The sequence below is a fragment of the Typopeltis vanoorti genome, chromosome 20 (assembly GCF_054136105.1).
Source record: "Typopeltis vanoorti isolate ZY-2024b chromosome 20, IOZ_Tvanoo_1.0, whole genome shotgun sequence".
Lineage (NCBI taxonomy): Eukaryota > Metazoa > Arthropoda > Arachnida > Uropygi > Thelyphonidae > Typopeltis > Typopeltis vanoorti.
Window position 1 is genome coordinate 99,614,314 of NC_143568.1, and position 24,135 is coordinate 99,638,448.

The 24,135-nt window shown below is 33.9% G+C and overlaps 1 protein-coding gene across 4 annotated transcripts in view; it reads left to right on the top strand.

The window, feature by feature from the left end:
- The window catches only part of LOC150095706 (DNA excision repair protein ERCC-6-like), a 269,923-nt gene that overhangs the window by 29,348 nt on the left and 216,440 nt on the right, over nt 1-24,135 (top strand). For 3 of the 4 annotated variants that reach the window (XM_090409872.1, XM_090409870.1, XM_090409873.1), the window contains exons 3-4: nt 10,355-10,536; nt 18,944-19,069. In XM_090409872.1, the coding sequence (XP_090265998.1) occupies nt 10,355-10,536; nt 18,944-19,069 (308 nt within the window). The remainder of the gene's footprint in view (nt 1-10,354; nt 10,537-18,943; nt 19,070-24,135) is intronic. The other variant, XM_090409874.1, reaches the window with a different exon arrangement.

The following is a 24,135-nucleotide window of genomic DNA, read 5'->3' on the forward strand; positions in this document are numbered from 1 at the left end:
GTTAGTAATTTGCTGCATCAGTCTTGGTACACCCTTTATGCAATGGAATTATTTTCCCCTCTTTTCACCCATTCAGGACTAACCCAGAGTTGAGGCTTGGAATAAAACAATATGAAGGGTACTGACAATTCTCACACTGCTTCAAGTAAAACTCGAGCTGGTATACCATCCAGGTGTTCCAAATAAGATTCCAAGAGGTTAAAAAAAATGTAGAAGAGAAATTGAAGAACAAGCTGAGTTCAGGCCAAACAGGGTCAGATTTTAGTTGAAAAATCATGTCATATGCTTTTACAAAATCTACTAAACAAGGATTGTATAAGTTTAGTAAGCCTGGAAAAGGGCGTGTCAGGACAAAATTACATGGGATAAAATTGCGCTGCAAAAATTACACGAGGACGAAATTGCACACGGAAGAAATTATACAAAGAAAAAATTACACTGTTATGTCCCTAACTTATCTTACGATTTTATTTGTCTTACAAATTGCCTTCGTCTATATTCTTCTAACTTCTACTTTCAAGACATCACCAAATCTACTAATATCTGAGTTATTGCTCCCCGTAGTATCCCTTGTATTTGTATTTTAACTGCGCCCTTTGGGATATTTAGTTTAGGATATTTTATACATAAACAGAAAAAGAACTCAAATATCTGAAAGTGTAACTATTGCAGTCGTGACACTATTTCTTGTTACTCAACATTAATTCCTTAAACTTCCCGTTTCTTAACATTAATTCCCCGCGTGATTAGGCTCGAATGTTTCTAAGCGGTGCATTGGATTAGCGATATCAGACAACTTTTTTATCATTAAACAAAAGGTTTATTATTTCTCTAAACATGGTACATATCAAAATACTCAACTAAATTACTTACACACTAAAATTAGCTTAATAAGTAGTTGGGCTATGATTCGACAAAAGTTACTACGATCATGCCGCCACAAAATTTCATACAAAAACATGAATTCACTTAACATGGACAAATTAGATTGCCACACACTATTAGATTATTCAACTTCAAGTACACTAACAAAATCATTAACTACTCTAGCACATACTTATGACAATTCCGATTCTCTACACATCACACTAGGCATTCAAATTCCTCAGGCTACTTGATTACTCAATTCACACTAATCAAACTCAACATTAACAAAACCATTTACTTCATTAACACACAACTATGTCATTAACTTTCTTTTACAATATAGTAGGCACTCAAGATTCTTAGGACAATTAATTATTCACAAATTATCAACTCTAGCTAACTTACTTTTAACACTCTCTATCAAATTCTAAAGTCCTATTATAATTTCTCCCTAATCACTTTAACAGTTCCGTATTATGACAATGGTACCTATCACAAACAACTTCTAGTTAACATAAGACAAAATTCACAATACCTTTCTTTAGCTTCACTTACGGGCCTTTACCTTCTACCGAACGAACTTGCTTGCATATCTTCTTGCAATTCAGGGCTATATAAACATCTGCGCGGTCGGCTGTACTATCCGAAACGAGGACATCGACATTTTCACAGTTTCCTATGACTCCATGGTATATTTCGCTTTCTACATAGGAATACGGGAATAGCTTTCCCGCTCACCTTCGATTCCTTGTTGTGGCATGAGGATATAAGCCATATCTCTCCACTCAGGAACACCGTGAAATCCACTAGAAAACCAAACTAAGACCACCGCGACTATCCAAACGTTTCTTCTCCTCTGGCAAAAAGGCAGAAAGGCCTAAAGCCTCCTTGACTATCTAAACGTCTCCTCCTAAACCCAAAAGAGCCTACTCCTTGAAAAAAGCCACGGGGGGGGGTTACAAACCCTTTTATAGCTGCTCCCCTAACGGCGCCCTTTCTTACTTCTTTTTCCCGCCTCCTACTTGTTTTCCGTCTGTCTACCAATTGGGTAGCATTTTGCCACCATACGTCATCTTGATCGGCAACTCGTAACGAAGTTTCTATCCGGGTATAGGCCCTAAGCGATATTCCGTTATTTCTCTTGTTAGCCTCTATCTTAACCCCCTTTTAAACCTTTTCTCAGAATTCTACTTAATGCTTAATCTGTAGCCTCTTACATAGCGTATTTCATGACTCATTCTTTTATACTTATGTACTTAACTCTTTCATTCTTAATCGCATTACTATATTAATTCTTAGTTAGCTACTTATTTAATACAAATTCCTTGTTTAGTCATAATACAGCTTAATACATTCTTTTCTTTTGTTATTCTAACCAAACAATAGACCTTTACATTTTACTCAATTTATACTGGATGCAAGAATATTTTATTAATTAAATTATTCCTTTCATGCAGGGGTTTTTATTTATGTTATTTAATTTTCATGTTACACCATGATAACTGAGAATGTTATATTCTCAAGATATCAGGTGTAACAACACTAAGAAAAAAATTAAAAGGGAAAAACACACAAGTAAGAAATTACTTGTGTATTTACACAAGTAATTTTGAAATTACGAAATTAAACGAAAAATTACACAGATAAAAATGCACTAAGAAAAAAATTAAAAGGAAAAATAGGAAAATATTTACACAAGAAATTAAGAAATTACACAGGGTAGAAAAAATTACATATAGATAAAAATACACTGAGAAAAAAATTAAAAGGAAAAAATACACAAGTAAGAAATTACACATAAAATTTACCAAAAATTGTACAAAATTTATAACCAGCAAGGGGTAAATCACTAGTGCAGATTTGGGCAAGGGGATTAGGGAGGTGGTTGAGTTGGAAACTCAAAATGATGCAGTAGTGATTAGCTACCCTAATTAGTACTTACCTCAGATTTACAAGGAATAATTTCCTAAGGTAAAACCAATTGACAATTGTTAATTACCATGAACTGCTCAAGAATTTCTAAGAATTGTTTGGGTGAAGGTATATAAGTAAATTTTTGTCTTGCATTCTTCAGTTCTAGTTTAGTGACTCGTAATACAACTAGTTTATAACGTGCGATGTAATAAATTTCGTGATTAATTTTTTTAAATTTTTTAATTTACCCATGGCTGATTTTGAGTACGGCATCAGTAATAAAGGTGGTCAAATTATAATTTACAAAGGATTTGAGTTTGTTCATCACTGTGAAACTGCTATCGGAATTATTCATTGGTGTTGTGCAAAGTTTAGAACGTTACATTGTCGATTGCTGCCCCATACCAGAGACAACAAGATTATCCATGAGTTTTCAGAACACTGTCATGTTAATAGGACTTTTGAATCTGAAGTTCATCAACTTGCAAATCAAATGAAAAGAAAAATGTTGAATCCAGGCACAACGGCTCATGCAATTATAGCTAACAGTTTAGTGACTGTATCAGATGGATTAAAAATGTGCTTACCAAAGAAGAGCTTCATGACGAGGTGATTAAATAGATCCAAAGCTAAAACAATCGGAAACATTCCATCAAATCCAGATAACAAAAATTTTGAAATACCAGAGAAGTACTCTAAATGGGTTATTCATGATTCCAGGGCAGAAGATCCAGAACGTATAATACTAATTGGTCACAAGAATCTTCTAGATCAACTTGTAGTTAACGATTTTTGGCTAGCAGATGGTACATTTAAAGTGGTTTCAGAAATATATTATCAGTTATATAGTATCCATGTCCAATATGATTCAGGCATCACTTTTCTTTGTCTACTTGATCTTCTACCAGGGAAAAAGGAAGAAATATATGTGAAGATGCTGAACATGTTACTGGAGAAAATTCCTCAAGCTCGACCACAAAAAATTTTGACCGATTTTGAAAGAGCAGCAATGAATGCTTTCAGTACCGTGTTTGAAAACATCGAAATTGGTGGCCGCTTTTTCCACTTATCACAATCTATTATATGCAAAGTAAATGAATGTGGACTAAAATCTCTATAATCTCTAAAGTCAGAAGGTAGCAGTTAGAACCAAGGTTGGTACAGGAAGATGGTTTAGTGAAAAATCTGGTATAAGACAAGTATACACATTCTGTGGGAAGTTTTCAGTTTTGAGACGACATTGTAATATAAATAAGGAGTTTAATAAAATAAGCAATTAAAACCCAACAAGTTTCGTAAGAATTACATCATCAGGGTTACTGGTACATAAAAGATTTATACAACAAAAGCCTATTAACAATTAATTACACATATTAGATGTTTTTGATAACTTCACAACTTTAGCATATAATTGATAAACCAGAATACAAATGGTAAATTCGTTACTGTATGTGTGTTGGAACATTGTTAGTTGTTGCTATCATATTCTGTGGTATGCATATTATATCCCAGTCTATGGCAGTTAAATTTTTGATGAAAGCAGTTATGTAAAACAGTTATGATCAATATGACATTTTTGTTTGTTGCCAAAGTACTTGATGGCCAGTAGTGGTTGTGTGGAATGCCAGGCCTGATTTATGCTCTCTTCTTTTTTTAACATCTTTTATGTGTTTAGACATGCAGATCTCTCCCGACCTTCCTGTCTGGCCTACATAGCAAATGCCACCAGAGCAATGAATCTCATAGACGCCTGGTGAAGTAAGGGAGTTGCAGGAGATGTATTAAGAATTTTTCTGATTGTCTTGGGTTCAAAACCATTAAGTGCAAGGTTCTATTCTCAGATAGTGCAGTTCATTCCTTTTAATTGACCTGCTTGATATATTGTATGCTCTGTCTCATAGTTTTAATTATAACTATTTTTTCGCAATGGATAGTGGTGTGAAGCAGCATTTAAAAATCTTTCCATTGTGCTAAGTTTTTTGTATATGGAAAAGATAACCTTTTTTCCTCTTTGTTTACTTTGATAAGGATATCTAGGAACAGTAATTTTTTTTGTGCTGTTCTAGTTGAAGAGTGACTTTTATATTGGGATGCAAGTTGTTCAGATAATCTTTAAAAGCAATCAGCTCATCCACCGTTCCCGATGCTGTTTACAATTCTAGATTACTACAAGGCTTTTGAGGACTTGTAGCGGAGATATTTCTAGTTCATGAGCCATCCAATTCTCACAAAAAAAAATAAATAAATAAAAAGCTTTTGGCCAGAAATCACCTAGGAAAACACACTTTTTGATATCTGCCAGTGAAAGAGTGATTCTAAAATGTTTGAACATCTGAAGGGCTATAAATTAGATACCTATACAAGTGGTATTTGAAATGAAAATATGACTTCTGCATTACTTCAACCTTAGTATCACCTCTGGGTCTGGCTCCCACTGATGAGACCTCAATAAAGGTTGAAACCAGTCTGGATAATGATCCTTCCCATAATGCATAGTAAAGACCAACCACTTCCCCTAGACCTACCTGGGGTATACCAGGTCCCTTGCAGGTGTAAACTGTCCTACTTTGGCCAAACAGGCAGGACAGCGAATATCAGGATTTCAGAACACAAACGCTACATCCGGTTTCACCAGTACAGCCACTCGGGCTTGCAGACCATTCTCTAAAAAGTATCCTATCATTAATGAGGTTATAACCAAGAAGGCTTCTTGCCTGAGCTGTCTTCGGTATCACAGCTACCCCATGATGTTTTGAGTCACCACCTGAGTAAATAACTAGCTTACCGGAAGTGACCTTCTCCATTCCATTTGGTCTCTGTAATTCCCAGGATGTCAATTTTATACCTATCCATCTCTTTACAGACAATCTCAAGAGTACCCATCTGTAGACCCCCGGTATAATTTCTCGGTATCTTTAATTTAGAGTATAACCAAGTGGGAAAACTTCCAACATCTCAAGGGCCGTTTTAATGTAGCCTGTTATTATAGCTAAATTTAATAAACTATTTACTGCTTCAATAACTTGATAACCCTGCTAAATAAGCATGATGTAGATACAGGTCCTGACCCAATAGATCCAAAATGGCATAAAATGTAAAGAATTTATGATGCTGATGCTATTAAACAAGAATTAAGGAAATCAGACTGAAGTCTGATTTCCTTAAAATTGAAAATATCTGCTTTTATTTCCTTGATTTGAAATATCTGCTTCTACAGATATTTCAAATGAGGAGGAATTTGTCCTTTTATATGAGATATATAGATAAAATCTGGAAACTGAAAGAGGCATTTGCTTCCATAGTTTCTCTTCAAAAGTCAACAGCTGCAGGGTACTTTGGTAAGTTACAGAGAGTGAAGTATACAAGCTTTTCTTGTCATGGAGGAGTAGAATTAGTTAGCAGGACTTGGAATAGATGAAGAGGTAATATTGACAGTGGAGGGGTGGGGGCAGTGGGCTTGTGGGAAAATTAAAGAGAGGTGGTAGATCTGATATCAATACTCTGTATTGCACATAATTTGAATGTTCGTGTTTTAATTTCTATTAAAGATGTTCACTTTTTTTTTTTGCTGAAACCATGCTAATGTATATGCTGTACTTTTTACCAGAATTAACCAAAAATACTGAATGAATTCAGAAAAGTAGCAACCATGGTACAAACAAAAATCCTGAAGTTTAAGTATCTACATTCAGTAAGGTAGGTGTCTATTAGTGCAAACACAAACTGCACTTGTTAACAACTATTCTGCAATAATAATGCATTTGTAACATTTGAAGAAAATGCCAATGGAAAAGGAGATGATGCAACATTAGAATGCTTGTTAAAGAAAATGAAGACACTTTTACAATAATAATTCTATTTTCTCTAAGATTTTTTAATTTTATTCAAGCAACTGTTACTGATTTTTCAAAAGGTAAACCAGATACTCAGTCAAAGTTCCATGTGGACAGCACCTTCAGTGCCCTGAAAAAAGTGAGAGAAGTGCCACAACATTTTGAAAGGACATTTTTAGGTAACGTAAATAGCCTAGGACTGTATAGTGCTATTCAGCTAAAGTATGTAGAAAGCTATTTTAATGTTGAACAAAAAGAAAAAAGAACCTTGAAGGAATAATGTATTTGATAAAAAGAGTGAATGAAAATGAATCAAAGTGCTAAAGGTCTTTCTCAATATTTCATACATTTATATGGGCTGAAGATCTGGACGATTTTGGAATGGCAAAAATTAAAATTTTGCATCAATTTCAGTAAATTTGAAAGAGTGATATTAAGTTCAAGGTAGTGGGAAGCATTTAAACGTATGAAATTTTTTTGAAAGAACAATGAGCAATAGTGACAGGTCTCCATTTCTCTTAAAACTGCTTGAAATTGTAGCCATTATACCAGCAAGTATGTCATCATGTGAATTTAGATTTTAGTCAAATGAATGTAATAAATGGGAAGCTGAGGTCATCAGTGAATCCTTCCACTCTGAATGATTTACTGATGATACATACAAATGGCTCTTCTCTCCAGGACTTTATTCCAGATAAATCACTGGATGAGTGGTATTTTGCAAGGACACACTTGAGGACATAAAAGTCCTAGTCATATCTTCACACTGGTTCTAGATAAAAGTATACATTTAATTTGAAATACTAAGTGATCGCCATATAGTTTTAAGAAGGATAAAAATGAATATCATATTAAGAAGAAAAATATGTAAGAAATCTATAAACTAAATCGAAAGCAAGCTGTAGACTTCGATATACAAATATTATTGCATATTTGTCTATTTTTGGTCTAAAAAATGAAAGTTGTAAACAAGAACCAAAGCATGGAACTCATTGGAAAAAATCTGAAGAATATGTATCAAATCAGACAGGTGTGCGGTAAAGTTGTTTGCAAAGATGAAAAAAATCTAATTTTACTGCTATTTTTGCCTGTTTTCATTTAGGAGTGTCCCTTATTTAAAATACATTGGCTTTTTACTCAATAATTCTTAGGATATTATAAGTGTATTTTAAAGTAAACGTATACAGATTAATAGAGAGAGAAATTTTGCACATACCTTGTTTGGATGTTAGGATCTCTTCATTCTCCATACTCCTGCTGTTAAGAAGGGGGGGGGATCCATAAACATGGAGGTTCGGAAAAATGGAGAGGGGTGTTTGTGGCAAGGTGGGAAAATAAATTAGAAAACCCGTTTTTTTTTTTAAACACCCCTCTCCACGTTTAGCCCCCCCCCCCCCCAACAAAAACCAGCAGAAGTATGGAGAACAAAGATATCCTAACATCCAAACAAGGTATGTGCAACATTTCGTCCTCTATTAATCTGCATACATTTACCTTTAAAATACACTTATAATACCCTAAGAATTATTGAGTAAAAAGCCAACGTATTTTAAATAAGGGATACTCCTAAATGAAAACAAGCAAAAATAGCTGTGAAAATAATAGTTTTTTAAGAGGAGTAACATGGGAATTGCCCAGAAATAATACCTGGATTTTTTTGTGGACTCAGGCAGTTGAAGCAGTCCTTTAGAATAAATATCAAAAATCAAAAGTCCCTTAGAAGCCAGGAAGTGCACAGAGAAAATATACAGAAAAATGTAATAAAGCTATGTTGTGTAAAGCTGCTAAATAACAGTCATAGAAATACTTCAATAAGAAGACAAATATAATAAAGTGGCAAAATATTCTGGAGGTTATTGAAATAGCTGAGAAATGGAGGAAAGAGTACTGTAAAAGGAATAACATGGTAATGATGACATAAACTAAAAATAGATATTCTAGATGTCTGGAGTAATTACTTTATTAAATAAGGTAAACATTGACATTACAGTAGTAGTCGAAAATATTCCAGTTAAATGCAATCAAGGAGTACATATCAGTACTTGAGTTGTAGAGTAAAAGTTGTAAATGTGGAGATAAAAAAAGTTTACATTAGTATTCGGCATAATTTAGAATGCCTGAAGATCAAATAGAGCTCTTTTATTATCAGTCAAAAAGGGAAATAAAACAAAACTTTTAATATCAGTCAAAAAGGGAAATAAAACATTGTAAGAATTAGAGAAATCTCACTACTTTGAGTGGTTTAGTTAAGAGATATGCAAATATGCTTGAGAAGGGGCTAAGAAAAAGTTGAGTTCAGGCAAAGGTTTGTTGGGATCATGTTTAAGACATGCACACAGTTATTCATCCTCTGGATGGATAATGCTATGAAGGAAAGTTATATTAAGCCTGATAGCATACTTGGAGGTATTCAGCTCAGCTCTTTACTTTTTGTAGCTTGATGTTATACATTCCTAAATAAATCCAGTATGGGTCTTCATTACTCTTTGATTCATCATATGTTACTCTTTCCTGCAGGCTGACACATTTTACCACATAAGCTTCCGTATCCGATAATCCTGTGGAATTCAGTAAATGCTGTAAAATTTGGTATAAAAAATGAAAGTTATAAACTAGAAGCATCAAGTTTCAACTGTATTCTCAATAGAGAACCTGTGAAATAAGTAAAATATTTCATCTCTTTAAATATGCACAATGATTGAAGATGACCAATTAAATATGGAAATAGACAACAGAATAAGCAAAGTTGGCATGGTGGCAAGCCAGATGAATAAATTCTTATGGACTAAGAGAAATTAGCCAAAACACTAAAGCAGCAATATACAACAAAGAGTTCAGTTCAGTTTTAACTGCAATGCATATTTGAAAGTTGGGTTAGAAATAACAATTGATCGTGAGTAGACTTGCATAACTGTAGTCTACAGTTATGTAAGTTTTCTCAGAACTCATGCCTAAGTTCTGAGAAAAGTTAAAAGAATGAACAGAGGACATCAGTGGCAAAATCATATTAAAAATGAAGATATTAGAAAGGAACTTGGCATTCTAACAGATAAGCTTAGGTGTTGATGGTTATTCATGACTTATTTTTCACGGTATTAAACACCACAAACACTTTTTTTCAACAAAGATGTTGTTAGCATTAAAGAATGTGTGAACAGGGCTCATCTAGATGTGGTATGGTTACTTAAAACAGAAGAAAGTGGAAAGGTTAGAAAGTGAGTGTTTGTCAGAAAAAACTTGTAGGACAGCAGAGATCCAGGCAGATTGATGCAATCTCCAAGATTGTTAGGTGTAACATTTCAGAAGGATGAAATGTAAATTGACAATACTAGAGACTTGAAAAATTACAGAACAATTTTCAAGAAAATTGTTAATATGAAGCTAGTAGTGATGCTTAATCTCAAGTTTTAAGATAAGATTTGAGCAGAATACCACTAGCATTTTATCTGCAATTAATGGAATGTCTTTCATGATGTAAAACAGTTAATTTGACCAAAGACAGGACATTATATCCTTGTTCCATGTGTATAATATGGAAATAGTTACCAGCCTACTATGCTTTCAGGTTTCTGGATGTTTTGTAACATTAAATTTATTTATAAAATATAACTGTTGTTAATTTCAATTAGTTTGTAATTATATTTTTGATACTTATGTCAGATTTCATAATACTTCAAATTTTACTGCAATTTTATATGTACATGACTTATCACTCCATTATATTTTTTCTTTAAAATAAGGAGTATCTGAGTGAATATGAAGAAGAAGAAGAAGATCAAAATGATATGGTTGAAATCACTAAGGGATTCTATCTCTATTATGAATTGCATAACAAATTGTATTCATATCAAAAAGAAGGACTCAAGTGGTTGTGGAATCTGTACAAGAAACGGAAAGGGGGAGTACTTGGAGATGATATGGGGTGAGCTTGTTTATTTACTTATCCCAAATGTATTATATTAATGTATGACTTTTGAAGTATGACACTATAAATGCATAGAATTTGGATACATTCCTTATGCAAGCAATTTAGGAAAAGGAAGATTTTATTTTTAAAAATTATTATTTATATGAATAATTAATCTGAAAAAAAACCTACATTGATAGGCATTTAGTTTTTTTTTGTTTTTTGGTGTTTTAAGATCTTAACTCTGAACATAAACAATATATATCTCCACTTACATCTAAATCTGGCCTGTTTATTGATATATGTAAGCTTCATATATCACCTCAAGTATTGTCCACCTTAACTTTCTATACTACTTTTTTCCAAACTTCTTATAGTACATGGATGGAGCCTATACAGAGGATACCAAACTTTGAATCTCCTATTTTTGATCTGCTTTAGCACAATATTTCCTTACTGAATGCATTTCTATCTGTGACTTGCTTTCCATATTCTGACCTTTTTGTTTCTTTGTCTTAGAGACTAGTATTCAAATCCAACTAGCCTGCCTTCTTCCCACTGTTCAAGGCTCCATAGCTTAGTTGTTATTACTGATGCCTTTTGTTTGGAAATACCTGGGATGCAAAGATTTTTTATAAGGGTTTCATCTGAAAGTGGGTTCGTTGGTCTCAAACAGAGGTAGCAGTGTTTTCTTCCTAGAAACTTGGATTTTTCATCCTGCTAAACAGGCAAATAGACATCTTATTAGATTAACCGGGTTTTCTCTACACTTGTGACACTCTTGATTTCTTCACCAGTTCGTCTTCCAAATGTACTGTGGATGTCTATGCTTCTCTTGGTAACTCAGATCATAACCTAATCCAAACTTCCATTTTCATGGAACATCCTTCATCTAGCTAATCTGTTACATCTCCTTTGGCACTACAGTGGTGCCAAATGAGATGACCTCCATAATTTCTACTCCTACTTTCCTTGAGCTGATCACTTGATGCAATTCTAGTTCCAACTGAACTGAAATGATTCTTTCTAGAATGAAGACTGTTCATCCTACTTAAAACCTTCAAATGCGAATTAAAAAAAAAAAAAAATGGCACATCACAATTAGCTCAAATCCAAAATTCATCTGCTCACTCAGCATGCACTGCAGCATGATGCAAAAACACGATCATTATATCAAGATGGCCAAGTGCACAAAACTGGTCTCATGCCTAATAGCAGTTGAATCTTCTGGTCCCTTGCTACTGGGGGATTGGGGTGGGGGGGGCAGTTTTGTCCATCCATTTCCATAGCTATTGTAGAGATTCATGTTGAAGTTTTTAGAATAAAAAATTACATGAAAATGGAATGAAAATAAATAATTTACTGAATTATTTACACTATTTTGTTAGTTCAAGCTAGCATTATCAAAGGCACTTTAAACACCCACACTCATCAAAGATTGAGAATGGAATGACCTCAAGGACAAGGAGAGTCACACGTATGGAGGGCAACAATGGTCTTCTCCATAGTGATCCTGCTTATAGGATGACAGGCAGTGCGCAAAATTTTGTATAGCATTATACCATCAGTCGTATTGCAATTTGCTGTGTGATATAGAACATGAACTGCTTCCAGAAACAGTCTGTGATTTGAACTGAGATCTGTGTAGTAGCCTGGCTTTCTTCCACATCGATGAAATGGTCTTCATCCAAGGCATGTTGTGCTAGTCTGCTTTTAGGTTGTCCATACTTTTCTTCTTGCCAAGCTGGTTTATCCTATATGTCTCCAATATACTAGATTTCACATTGATAAGGTATGCTTTCAAAATCTAAGAAGGAAAGATGATTTTGCCTGTCTTTGATTTATCTCAGAAAGGTGGAAACTTTGAGTCAGCCCAGTATCTGTTGTAGAGTAGGTGTGTGTGTATGGTCTGGTTGGGTGGAGTGGGGGTTTGTTCTTTATTAAGTTTAGCAAGTTTCATTGTAACCTTTTTTGTTCGAATGATGTAAGTAGCACAGCCTGTTGTTCCAGATGTAGTGCAGGCCTTGAGGATGAAATTTGCTCTGCCCTGGAGGCTAAAGTTTTGGAAATTCCAAGCTTCTGGGCAGGATGATGTCAAATGGCATGTTTCTTTTCACCAGTAGATGATACTCTAGAGCTCTATTTCAAAATATTCTTCCTTGATATTGGCAAACTTTTTTTAAGAACTGCCTTAAATTGGTATTTTAACTGTGATAACCAGCTGTTTAAGCAAATTCGATGTGTAGTAGTATGCTCCCCATTTTCACCCCCCCCATCCCTGCACTACTAATTTCTTGAATGGGATCTTTTGAGGTATACATATGTTGCTGCCATTTGGCTGCATGGCCTACAGGCTCTTTCAAATAACATCCACTCCCCCTATTACTTTTATTGTTGAAGAGGAAAAAGTGATTCAAACATTCTTAATTAATAGCAGTTAAGAAGGCTTGATTGCTCACCTTAATTACTAGCAATCATATAAGTCCCTTGTGTCTGGTCTGGCATAAGCCCACACATATATGCATGTGTCTATGTGCACGTGCACACACATACACACATTTTTCCAAACTTCAAACTTTAACCTCTAGGACAAAGTGAGTTTTGTCCTCAGGATCTGCACTGCATCTGGAACAACAGGCTCTATTTATATTATTCATGTAAAAATGGTTACAAGAAAAAATGCTACAACTCCTTAAAAAAGAACAAATCCCACCTTGCCCATCCAGGCTATACATATCCTTAACATACAAGAGATACTGGGCTCACTCCTAAAACAACACAAAATTATGGTAGTCTATAAATTTCTGGACAAAGTTTTCACTTTCATGAGCAAATCAAAGATGACAAGATCATCTTTCCTTCTCAGATGTCTGCAGTATCCCCCAATATCAAAGGCACTTGACTTTTGGACAGAAAACAGAACAGGACTATATTGATAAGAAGAAAAAGGACAAAAAGTACATTTTGTATGGGCAGCCTGAAAGTGGCTAATATGCCTTGATTCAATATCATTTTCATCAGGAAAAAGAAAGCCAGGCTGTATTTAATACAGATCCTGTACTTCAGAATTTGCTGAACTGGAATAGAACCGATGAGGTAATTGTACATAAATTTTGATTCACCACTCTATCCTTCTGTCAGTAGTAATCAGCGATCGTTTTGGAGAAAATCCCATTGTCTCCCTACATGCATGTAACTCCTGTTCTTTGAGTTGCTGAAACATTAGCTTCTAAATAATTTAATTAGTAAATTATTTTCATTCCCTGCATAATTTTTATTTCAGAAACTTCAACGTGAATTCTGCCTTTCCATGTGCTTTTAAGCGCGGATGCTCCATCATACTTGTTGATATCTAAGCTATTCAGGATTCTTTTGGTCCAGAATCTTATTTTGTCTATACGATCTCTTCTACTTATTCATCATCTATCCTGAGGTATTGAAACAAGCCTGAACTGTTATCCCATTTCCTCTCACCTCAGTTCTCTCAAAAATAATGGAGAATATTATCAACTTTATCACCTTCACCAATATGAATTCTGCCTTTCTCAGTTTACAGGAGATCTCCAAGCTACCATTACCTGCCTTTGGTCTGCAATAGAGGCCTGCCCACCAAGCTACCACTTTCACTTTTGCATTTAAGTCACATTTCCTTCCTCTCTCTTTCATTTGCTATTGTGTTGTGGCTGGCTTCTTCATCATACTCCCTCTAGTTGAGGGAGTTTGTTGGTGATTAAAGTGAAGAATCCAACCACAACACAATAGTAAATGAGAGAGAGGAAACTAGTGACTTAAATGCAAAAGTGAAAGTGGTAGCTTGGCAGGCTAGTCTGTAGTTCTTCCTCATTTACTGAACTTTATAATGCTCATACATTCCATGTTCAAGAGTTTTCATAACCATTGACTTAAAATACTAATCTTAGCATTTTTCAATAGGATAAAGATGACCTTGTCCAACTGCATTGCTTCTTAAATATTCTTAATATATAAAATATTCTTAAATTCTAGTCTTATTTTTTGCATGCAAGATCTCACTTCATCTCCCTTTACCTTTTGATAATCAATGCCCATATCTTTAGGCAAGATCAGATTTCTCCTATGTATATCTTTGGTCTTATGTGAATGAACATGATTAGTAAAAAGTTGGTTTCATAACAGTATACTGTGTGGCATTAATAATATTTGGTGATGCAAGTGCATTAAAACTTTTTATTAGATCTTAGCATTGACCTTTAAATATGAGTGAATAAGAAAAAATAAATAAAAATTGAATTCCAAGAATGTTGGACATTTTAAATACATGTTTATTTTTGATAGTGGGAAAAACTGTTTGCAGACTATTTTGCTTTATAACTACAATAGTCTACAAAAGATCACAAATAACTTCTGTTTGATATTATGTATAAAGCTGAGATCAAACATTTTACAATATGAAACTTATCAAATCAAAATACAGGATCGATCTGCAATTGAACTGACATTTGAATCACAGTAAATGTTGACTTGGACATAATTTGTATATAAGCAGCTTCATCCACAATATTTCCATGAATTACCAATTATATTGTTATATAATCAAGTTATTTATTTTCAAAAAATCATTGTACTATCTATTTTAAACACATTTGTTAATGTTCTTGAACAAATATTTTGAAGTAAGTTTTCATAATATTTTATTATGTTTAGGTTTATGTATAGATATTATTATTATTTTTTTTTTTTTTGATCAACTTAGAGAAACACAAATTAGTTCCTTGGCTTATGGGATTTTGGACAGTGCTAACTTAGATCAAGTGTTGAAATTTGAAGAAGCTGTTGAACTTAGCCAGGGAGCATGTTATATCTGCAAGCATTAAAAAAAAAAAAAAAAAAAAAAAAAAAAAAAAAAAAAAAAAAAACACTATTAAGGTTATAAGGAATTAAAGTAGTCTGCCATGAAAAGAACTTGTTAGTATTTATATTCTTAAAAACAAAGTTGTATTAAAGCTATGTTAAAAGCTTGCAGAGCTTAAAGAATACAAAATATAAATACAGTAATACCCCGACTTACGTGAATCCTGAGTTACATGGTTTCTTATATGTACGTGTTCCCATCCCGCTTCACACCTCATCACTAGTCATATCTTTCCGGCGCCAGCCGCATTTGTCAGTATCACACATGCTGTGAACAAGCAATGATGTGTTTCGCGCTGTCTCCATTCATACACGATTTTTATAGTCTACAAACCTTGCGATTGTTTAATGTTATGTTCTTGATAAAAATTTTATCACATAAAAAATAATACTGTCATTTAAAAGAAGCAAGTCCGATTCTGATATAGCTAGCAAGAAAAGAAAAACATCGACTTTGGAAACAAAACTCAACATTATTAAAGATTTTGAAGGTGGAATGAAAATTTGTGAGCTAGCAAAGAAGTTCAATCTACAGGAATCCACAGTAAGAACAATCATAAAAGATAAAGAAAGAATTCTCACTGCTGTGAAAAATGCCCAATCATTGAATTCAAGAATAATTCGTAAACGTCATGGGATTATTGGTGAGATGGAAACAATGCTTAAATTATGGTGTGATAATCAACTGAGAGTAAAAAATTGTCCAGTTCATCAAACGACAATATGTAGCCAAGCCAAGCTGATTTTTGAGAGGCTAAAATAGAAGCTGGAGAAGTGGCCAAAGAAGAAAATTTCGTGGCCAGTAATGGTTGGTTCAACCGATTTAAAAATTGCTGTAACTGGCACAGCATCACAGAGAGTGGAGAGATGGCAAGCACTGATAAAGAGGCTACGTCTTCTTTCCTGAGACACTTAAGGCTATCATTGAGGAAGGTAGCTATAGCAGTCAAACCATATTTAATGTAGATGAGACCAGTTTGTTCTGGAAAAAGATGCCTAAGAGAACTTTCATCGCACGTGAAGAAAAAAACGTTTTCTGGCTTTAAGGCTTCCAAAGACCGGTTGACAGTGATGCTTGGTGGAAATGCAGCTGGTGATTGCAAGTTAAAATCTCTCTTAATTTATTGCTCCGAAAAATCCAAGAGCTCTAAAAAAAAAAAAAATCTAAAGTTGGCTTGCCAGTGATTTGGAAGTCGAATTCTAAAGCTTGGGTGACAGCTTCTATTTTTGAAGACTGGTTTGGTCATCACTTCATACCCGAAGTTGAACATTATTGCGAGTTTAAAAAAAATTCTGTTTAAAGTTATGCTCATTATTGATAATGCACCTGGTCACTCTCCTGCAACTTTAATTGATTTTGATCCACGTGTAAAAGTTGTTTTCTTGCCTCCAAATACAACCAGCTTACTTCAACCGATAGACCAAGGAGTTATCAAAACATTCAAAGCGTACTACACACAGCGTTCGTTTGCAAGTCTGAATGAAGCTACGAGGCAAAATGAGCAACTGTCTGTTAAAGAGTTTTGGAAACAGTTTAATGTTTTAGATGCTGTAAGGATTATCGGAGATTCTTGGAGTGAAATTTCCCAAAAAACCTTGAATGGGGTCTGAAAAAACTTTGTCCTTCCTTTTTTAAATGCAAAACAGAAATGTTGCCAGAAACTGATCAAGTTGCTGAGGCAATACAAGAAGTTATCAACCTTGCCAGGCAATTAGATTTAGAAGTCGACAGTGAAGATGTCAGCGAGCTGTTAGACTCGCATAACAAAGAGCTTACAATCGACTAGCTCATAGAGATGCGTGAGCAAAGCGCTACTGAAGAGACCGAAACCTCAGATCCAGTTCTACCAGAAAAGCACGTGACAATTGCAAAATTAACAGGTCTCAGCTTAATTAAGAAAGGTTTACAGATTTTGGAGGACATAGATTCTAACGATGAACAAATTGTAGCCACAAGGCAAGGAGTAAAAAAAATCATTGGCTCACTATGAAGAAATTTTGCGTGACAAGAAAAAGACATTATGCTGTCAGACAAATCTATTAGATTTTATGAAACCATCGACATCAAAATAACTTTCTTTTTTTTTTATGTATGAAAAACTACAATTATGATTATATTTCTTAAAAAATATAATTTTTTTTGTAAACCTTTGGTCCCAATTAACTAATATTTTGTATGTTTGTATATATAAATTACATGCAAAATTATACCTGAGTTACGCGAATTCAACTTGCACGCTTTTTGTTGGTCCCACCTACTGCGTAACTTCGGGGTTTTACTGCACATTAGATGGTAAAATGTTTTGGAGTCTACTAAGAAAACAAGAATGAAAGAAAGATACCTAAAAAGAATTGAAGATCATAAAGGTAAAATGGAATCTGAAGACCCAGTTATTCTGGATATCTGGAGCAATTCACTTAAAAAAAAATATATATTTTTTTAAGTGATAGAAAATACTAGGGAGAATGCAGTCAAAAGGACATGTCTCTACTTGAGGTAGAACTTAGAAATTTTCTAGTTTCTAATAGCTGTGCGAGTTTTTTTTTTAAAGACAAGCTTTATAAACTTACAGCTATATAAGTTTATCCAGAGCAGGCTTTTACAAACACCTACCCACGATCTTGAATTCAATCTGTTTGTTGTAGAGTGGCCAAACTATAATGATAAAATGTAGAATTATAAAAGTTTACATTGGCATATTGCATTAATCAGCAGGTTGATTCCCTCGTCTACCATTTAAGGAAATAAAACACTGTGAATTACAGATGAACTGCATAAGTAGACATTCCAGAAAAGATTTATGTCTATGTTTTGGGGAAAGTCTTAGAAAAATTGTCAAAAAAATTTCTGAAAGAACAGGATGGTTTTAAATCAAATAAGGGTTATTAAGAGTGGATTATTACTTTATGGCAAATGTCAAGAAATGTTGAAATGAAATATCTGTTAAGTTTTTTATCTTGAAAAGTAGATGACAAGGGAAAACTATTTAAATTTCTAAATCTGTGTGTGAATAGAACATTATACAAGGCAATTTTTAAGCTGTAAATCATAGTTGAAATTGAAGCAGGAACAGGAAGATGGTTTAATGTTCAAATTTTCTTTTTCAGTATTTTATAATTTTTCAGTGTATTATAATAGCTAGCAGGTCTTAGATTTCTTTTTCTCTGAAATAAGTCGTCAGTTAATGCAGTGAAAACTAATTTCCCAATCTCTAATAAAAAAAATTTCTTAGATGGTGTCATTTGATTGCCCAGCATTTCTTTCATATTATAATACATTGTATCAAGGGTTCTACTATCATAAACTATTTTTGTAGTATGGTGGGAAAACTATTTCTTTCTTTTTATCAAAATGTGCTTTAAAATTAGAGATGTTGCTGCATGTGAATAGTGCATTGCTATCAAAGTTTTACTGCAGGTATATGCCTGCGAATATAATTGGAATGACAATTTCTAAATCTGTTTTTAGAACTTACTTCTTTTCATTCTTCATTCCATGTTTATTCTTAATGTTATGTCTTGCTTATTTAAGGCTAGGTAAAACCATACAGATAATAGCTTTCTTATCTGGGATGTTTGATGCTGATCTCATACATTGTGTGCTTATAATAATGCCTGTATCTCTCTTACCAAACTGGCAAAGAGAATTTGAAAAGTGGTAAGTTTTTAAATATAGTTGCTTTGTCTTTGATAGTAAGAATTAAAAATTATTACATAAGTTTATTATACAGAGTGGCCCGTAATTCACAATGGGGTTTAAAATGTGAATAATTTTTTCATTTTATTTTTTTTCTGGTATTCTAGGGAACATTTGGGAAATTAATCACAGAAAAGTTCACAACCCAACAACAAACTAAAATCTTGCAATTTTCAATTTTTTTGAATAATTTTGCAAAGATCAGCAATTAATTGGCCATCATGTTCTCCAGATTTGACAGCTCCTGACTTCTTCCTGTGGAGTTGCCTGAAGGAAGAGGCATATGTGAACAAGCTGCAGACAGTCTAACAGTTGAAAGAGAATATTCCTGCAGAAATTAGGCGGCTGCAGTCAGAAACATTAACTGCTGTCATGGAACATGCCACAGAAAGGGCATGTTCCATTAGTGGTATTAATGAACTGGTGTTGATAGCTGCAGAAGCTGCATTTGCCAAACAGTGTACACAGCAACTGACCGTGTATTTATATTCTGCACAAGTCATATTGAATGACTAATTGAATTTAGGAATGATAAAATAATGGTTGCTCTTGTGAATTACTAAGCATGAGCACACTAAACAGGGTAGCATTAAGTGGGGTATTACTGTAATATGCCTCAAAACATAATGGCAACAATAAAATATGAGCTGATCCAAGTAATGAAATTATCATTATTAGATGTTCTATTGTTGTGTTTTGTGTTTTTGTACTACAACTGAACAAAACTGTTTTTGGTTGTTTTCATTAAAAATGGTCCATCTGAAACCAAAATTGAGATGACAAGTTTTAATAAATATCTTAAATACCACATTTTATTAAATTTCATCCAATTTAGAATTACTAATCATCACCACCATCAATTTCCTAATATGTAACCTCAAGGAGGTGTTTAGGCTATTATGATAGCACTACATGATGATCAGACTGTATTTTCACCTACTACAGGGTGAAGGCTTCTCCCATTGCAGGAGAATTGGATCTACTTCTCCCATGGTGACCCAGTCCATTTTGGGAGAGTGTATACATATTTGTATGAATGAACATATGAAGGTGAAAGACGGTCACAAACATCCATGCCTCAGATGGCATTCGAACCTGCAGGCTCTTGGCTAGAGAGCGGATACACTTACCACTTAGCCAACTAGGCCAGCACTACATGATTAACTTTAACATGATCATCCTTAAAAGGATGAAACATTTCATCTTGGTCTTCCTGTGGGTCTTTTACTTGTTTTGCTAACCTTTCCTCTCCCATTCAGTTTTAAGTGACCATATTGTTGGATCGTTCTTCCTGTCTTTTGATCCGCCATCTTGTTTTAATGTTGTTCTTAATAAGGTTAATTAATTGTATGTTGATTACTAAGCCAAATATAGGGAAATTTCTATTATACTGTGCCACCCTATATTCATATTAGTTATGCAAAATAGTGGAATCAAATATTAATTAACTTTAGCAATCCAATTTTATTATATAGGCCGAGTTTAACATCAACATTTAAGGTTCCCGCTAAGTCCGATAATTTTATGAACGGTACAGTGAAAAAGAATCAAGCTAACAACAAATTGAAATCAATAAAACAAAACATTTAATGAAAGGTTATATAATATACAGGGTGTTCGGGATAAATTTGACAGTTTCGTAAGGAAAAAGAAAATCTTCTTTGTATCTATTAAATTTAATGAATTGACAAAAAAACATTACAGGCAGAGTTAATTACAATACTATCAACAAGATTTACTCAAAATAACCACCATTAGCATCGATCACAGCTTCAATTCTGCTTCGGAACCTCGAACAAGCTGATGCTACAGTCTCCCTGGGAAGGGCCGCAAAAACTGTTTTAATTTTATCCATTAACTGGGCTTTTGTATTACTGGAAGTGCGATTGGTGTCTTTTTCAACTGCGCCCCATACAAAATAATCCATGGGGTTAAGGTCTGGGGAGTTTGGAGGCCAAACATTTGGACTGGTGAAGTCGTAGAAATTTTCAGACAACCATTTTTGACTTTTCCCAGAGGTGTGGCAAGGGGCCGAATCCTGCTGCCATACATACGGCCTACCATTGGCTACCCTTGTTATCCAGGGCTTGACTACAGTTAGCAACTCCACGAACAAAGCCCGAATTCCAATGCCAGGGTTCTTCAACACCTGTTCCTGCAGATGTGCGAGGAATTCTGCTGTACGAACGCAATCAGATCGTCTGCTAGGGATCTTTCTTCTTGCTACATCCTCGTAGTCACCATTGCAAGTCTCTAGTTCATGCCTGATTGTTTTTACTGTATTCAGGGAGCATTGGGCAGCAGTCGTAATATCCTTATTTTGATGGCGGGCACGAATCATCATGATACAAGTTATTCTCTTCCATGATTCAGGTGGGTTCCAGCTATCCATCCTTTCTGACATCTTGTATATGAATGAAGAAGGGTCCAAACTTTTAAATGAAGAGAAGTGTGTGTTAATACATGTAACTTACAGAAAAATATAATTAATTATAAATATGTCAAATTTATCCCGAACACCCTGTATATATATAAGCATACCTTGGATACAAGATAAAGCAAAATTAACTCAGTTCAACTACACATAACATTCACTTAACTTTTGGTATTAAACACTGAGCTTTAAAATCTAATTTCTCCCTAATAGGCAAAGATAGTTCTAAAGTTCATTACCACTAAAATTCACAGCAAATATTTTAACAGTTGTATTCTGTTGTATTCTTTATCTATCCCTTAGTCAGAAATCACATAGTTCAGTCAAGAGATAGCTATCACTTTAAGGGGGGAAGACTTTTAATCTTCTAGCTTTGGCTAATTTCAGCATAAACACCACAGTTAATGTTAAGATTTAACAGAAGGAGATAACTCTTATAACTTCACTCTAAAATGCTATAAGCACAACTGTTCTTACCAGAATAAATCTTTGCACATATTATTCACTGAGGCACACATAATACTTTAGATAATTATCACACTGGAGGCTACGCATTTTAAAAGTAATCTTCTTTAAATTAACTTAATCTTTAACTTCAGCACATCGCAAATGCAGACACACTTGCACTAGAAAATTCACTTATTCCTCATATACTACTTTACAATAGAATCAGCTTTCATTTATCTTCCTTGAAAGCTCTGGAATACAACATTAACTTCAGAATTCCATACCAATATTCTGAGTTGTCAATTTACATTACGATCCTTCGTAATATGATTACAGCACTTAATTCTTTGTACTACAGCCTCTTACTTAACTCCGTGCTGCTAATAGATTATTTCCTCATCTCTCAGTCACTTCTGTTCTAGTGCTCACTGACTGCCGACCAACTGCTGTGTGTCCTTGTTTACTCTCGCTTTCCGTTTATATATTTTCACTCCTTTTTCCCACCAAAACCTGTTTTCACCGTCTAGCTCATATAAATTCCATTTCATATCCAAAACTCGCGCGCTTGTGCCTTCTATTTTTAACTCCGTCTCCATGACAACAATTACAGCAGTACATAACATTATACCTTATATACAGAAACTAAATAAAAGGATATTTTTCAATTCAAATAATATACAATTAAATATGATGAACAAAAATTCTTCTACTATTAATATAGGAATAAATAAAATAATCTGAATGTTATTTTTATACATAGTCCTTTCCATTATTAATACATATCCTAGATTAAATAATAAAAATAAAAAAATCAAAGGTAATTATATGAATAATAGTTTATAGTAAGAGATTTACATTAAATAATATCTACAAATGTAGCCTTTGATATGGTGGATTATGTTGGATTCTGAAGGGAGTATTAATTTTAATTTCTCTTCATTCAGAATCCAACAATATCGATTTAGATTAACTTTGCTCACACATTCTTGAATGCAAACAATACCAAGTTCTTTCATACAGTCTTCATTTTTAATGATTCTGCCATTGGTGTCATCTGCTCAGGCCTCTAATTTTTCTCAGAATTATTATATCTGTGGTCTCTTATCTTTGATCAAGTGCTTTATTTCTAACTGAACTCTCTGATCCATAACTTAAAACTGGTTTGAACACTGTCTTATATACTACTAGTTTTTTTTTTTTTTTTTGCTAATTTCTCTCTTATTCCATATAAATTTATTCAACTGGCTACTCACCATACCAGTTTTGCTTATTATGTTGTATATTTACTTGTTCTATAGGCTCTCCATTCAGAATGCAGCTGAAGTGTTCTATGTTCCTTCTTATTTCATAGTTTGTCTTTTTATTGCTGATTTTAATGCTAGATTTGTTACAGTTGTTATTCTATTTAGTTAGAATCCCAAAGACTTGCACTGTATGTGTTTAGGAGTAAGTACACATCTGCATAAAGCAAAGACCTAAGTTTGACATCTCTAATTCTAATATCAGGTTTAATGCCACTTTCTTTCATAATGTGATCCATATAGATGATGAATAAGAGTGGAGATAATGTGAATACTTGTCTTACACTTGTTTTTACATCAAACCACCCTCTTGTGTATTTCCTTCAATTCTACAACTGACTTACAATTTAAATATAGACTATGCATTGCCCTGTATAATGTTCCATTTACCCCATATAACGGCAGTGTTTTGAAAAAACTTTTCTCTGGGCATCCATTCGTATGCCCTTTCTGGGTCTACAAAACTTAAATACAGATCCTTGTCATATTCTCATGATTTCTCAACTGTTTGTCATAAAGTGAAAATCTGATCCTTATAAACTCTATTTGGCCTGAATCCAGCTTGTTCTTCCCCCAGTTTCTCTTCCACAATTTTTCTTAGCTTCTTTTCAAGTATGTTTACATAAATCTTACCTGGAACACTAAGTAGAGAAATTCTTCTGTGATTTTCATATTCAGCTGTGATGAGTACTAAAATGAAACATTGTTGAGTGAAATATCTTTAAATGGGTTATTTGGTATTATACTAGATTAGTTGGTATGGCATCACTGCATAATAGAACAATGGCATCCATGACATGTTTTATAGGGAAGTTCAATATGAGAAGTTTTGTTTTATGCAATGT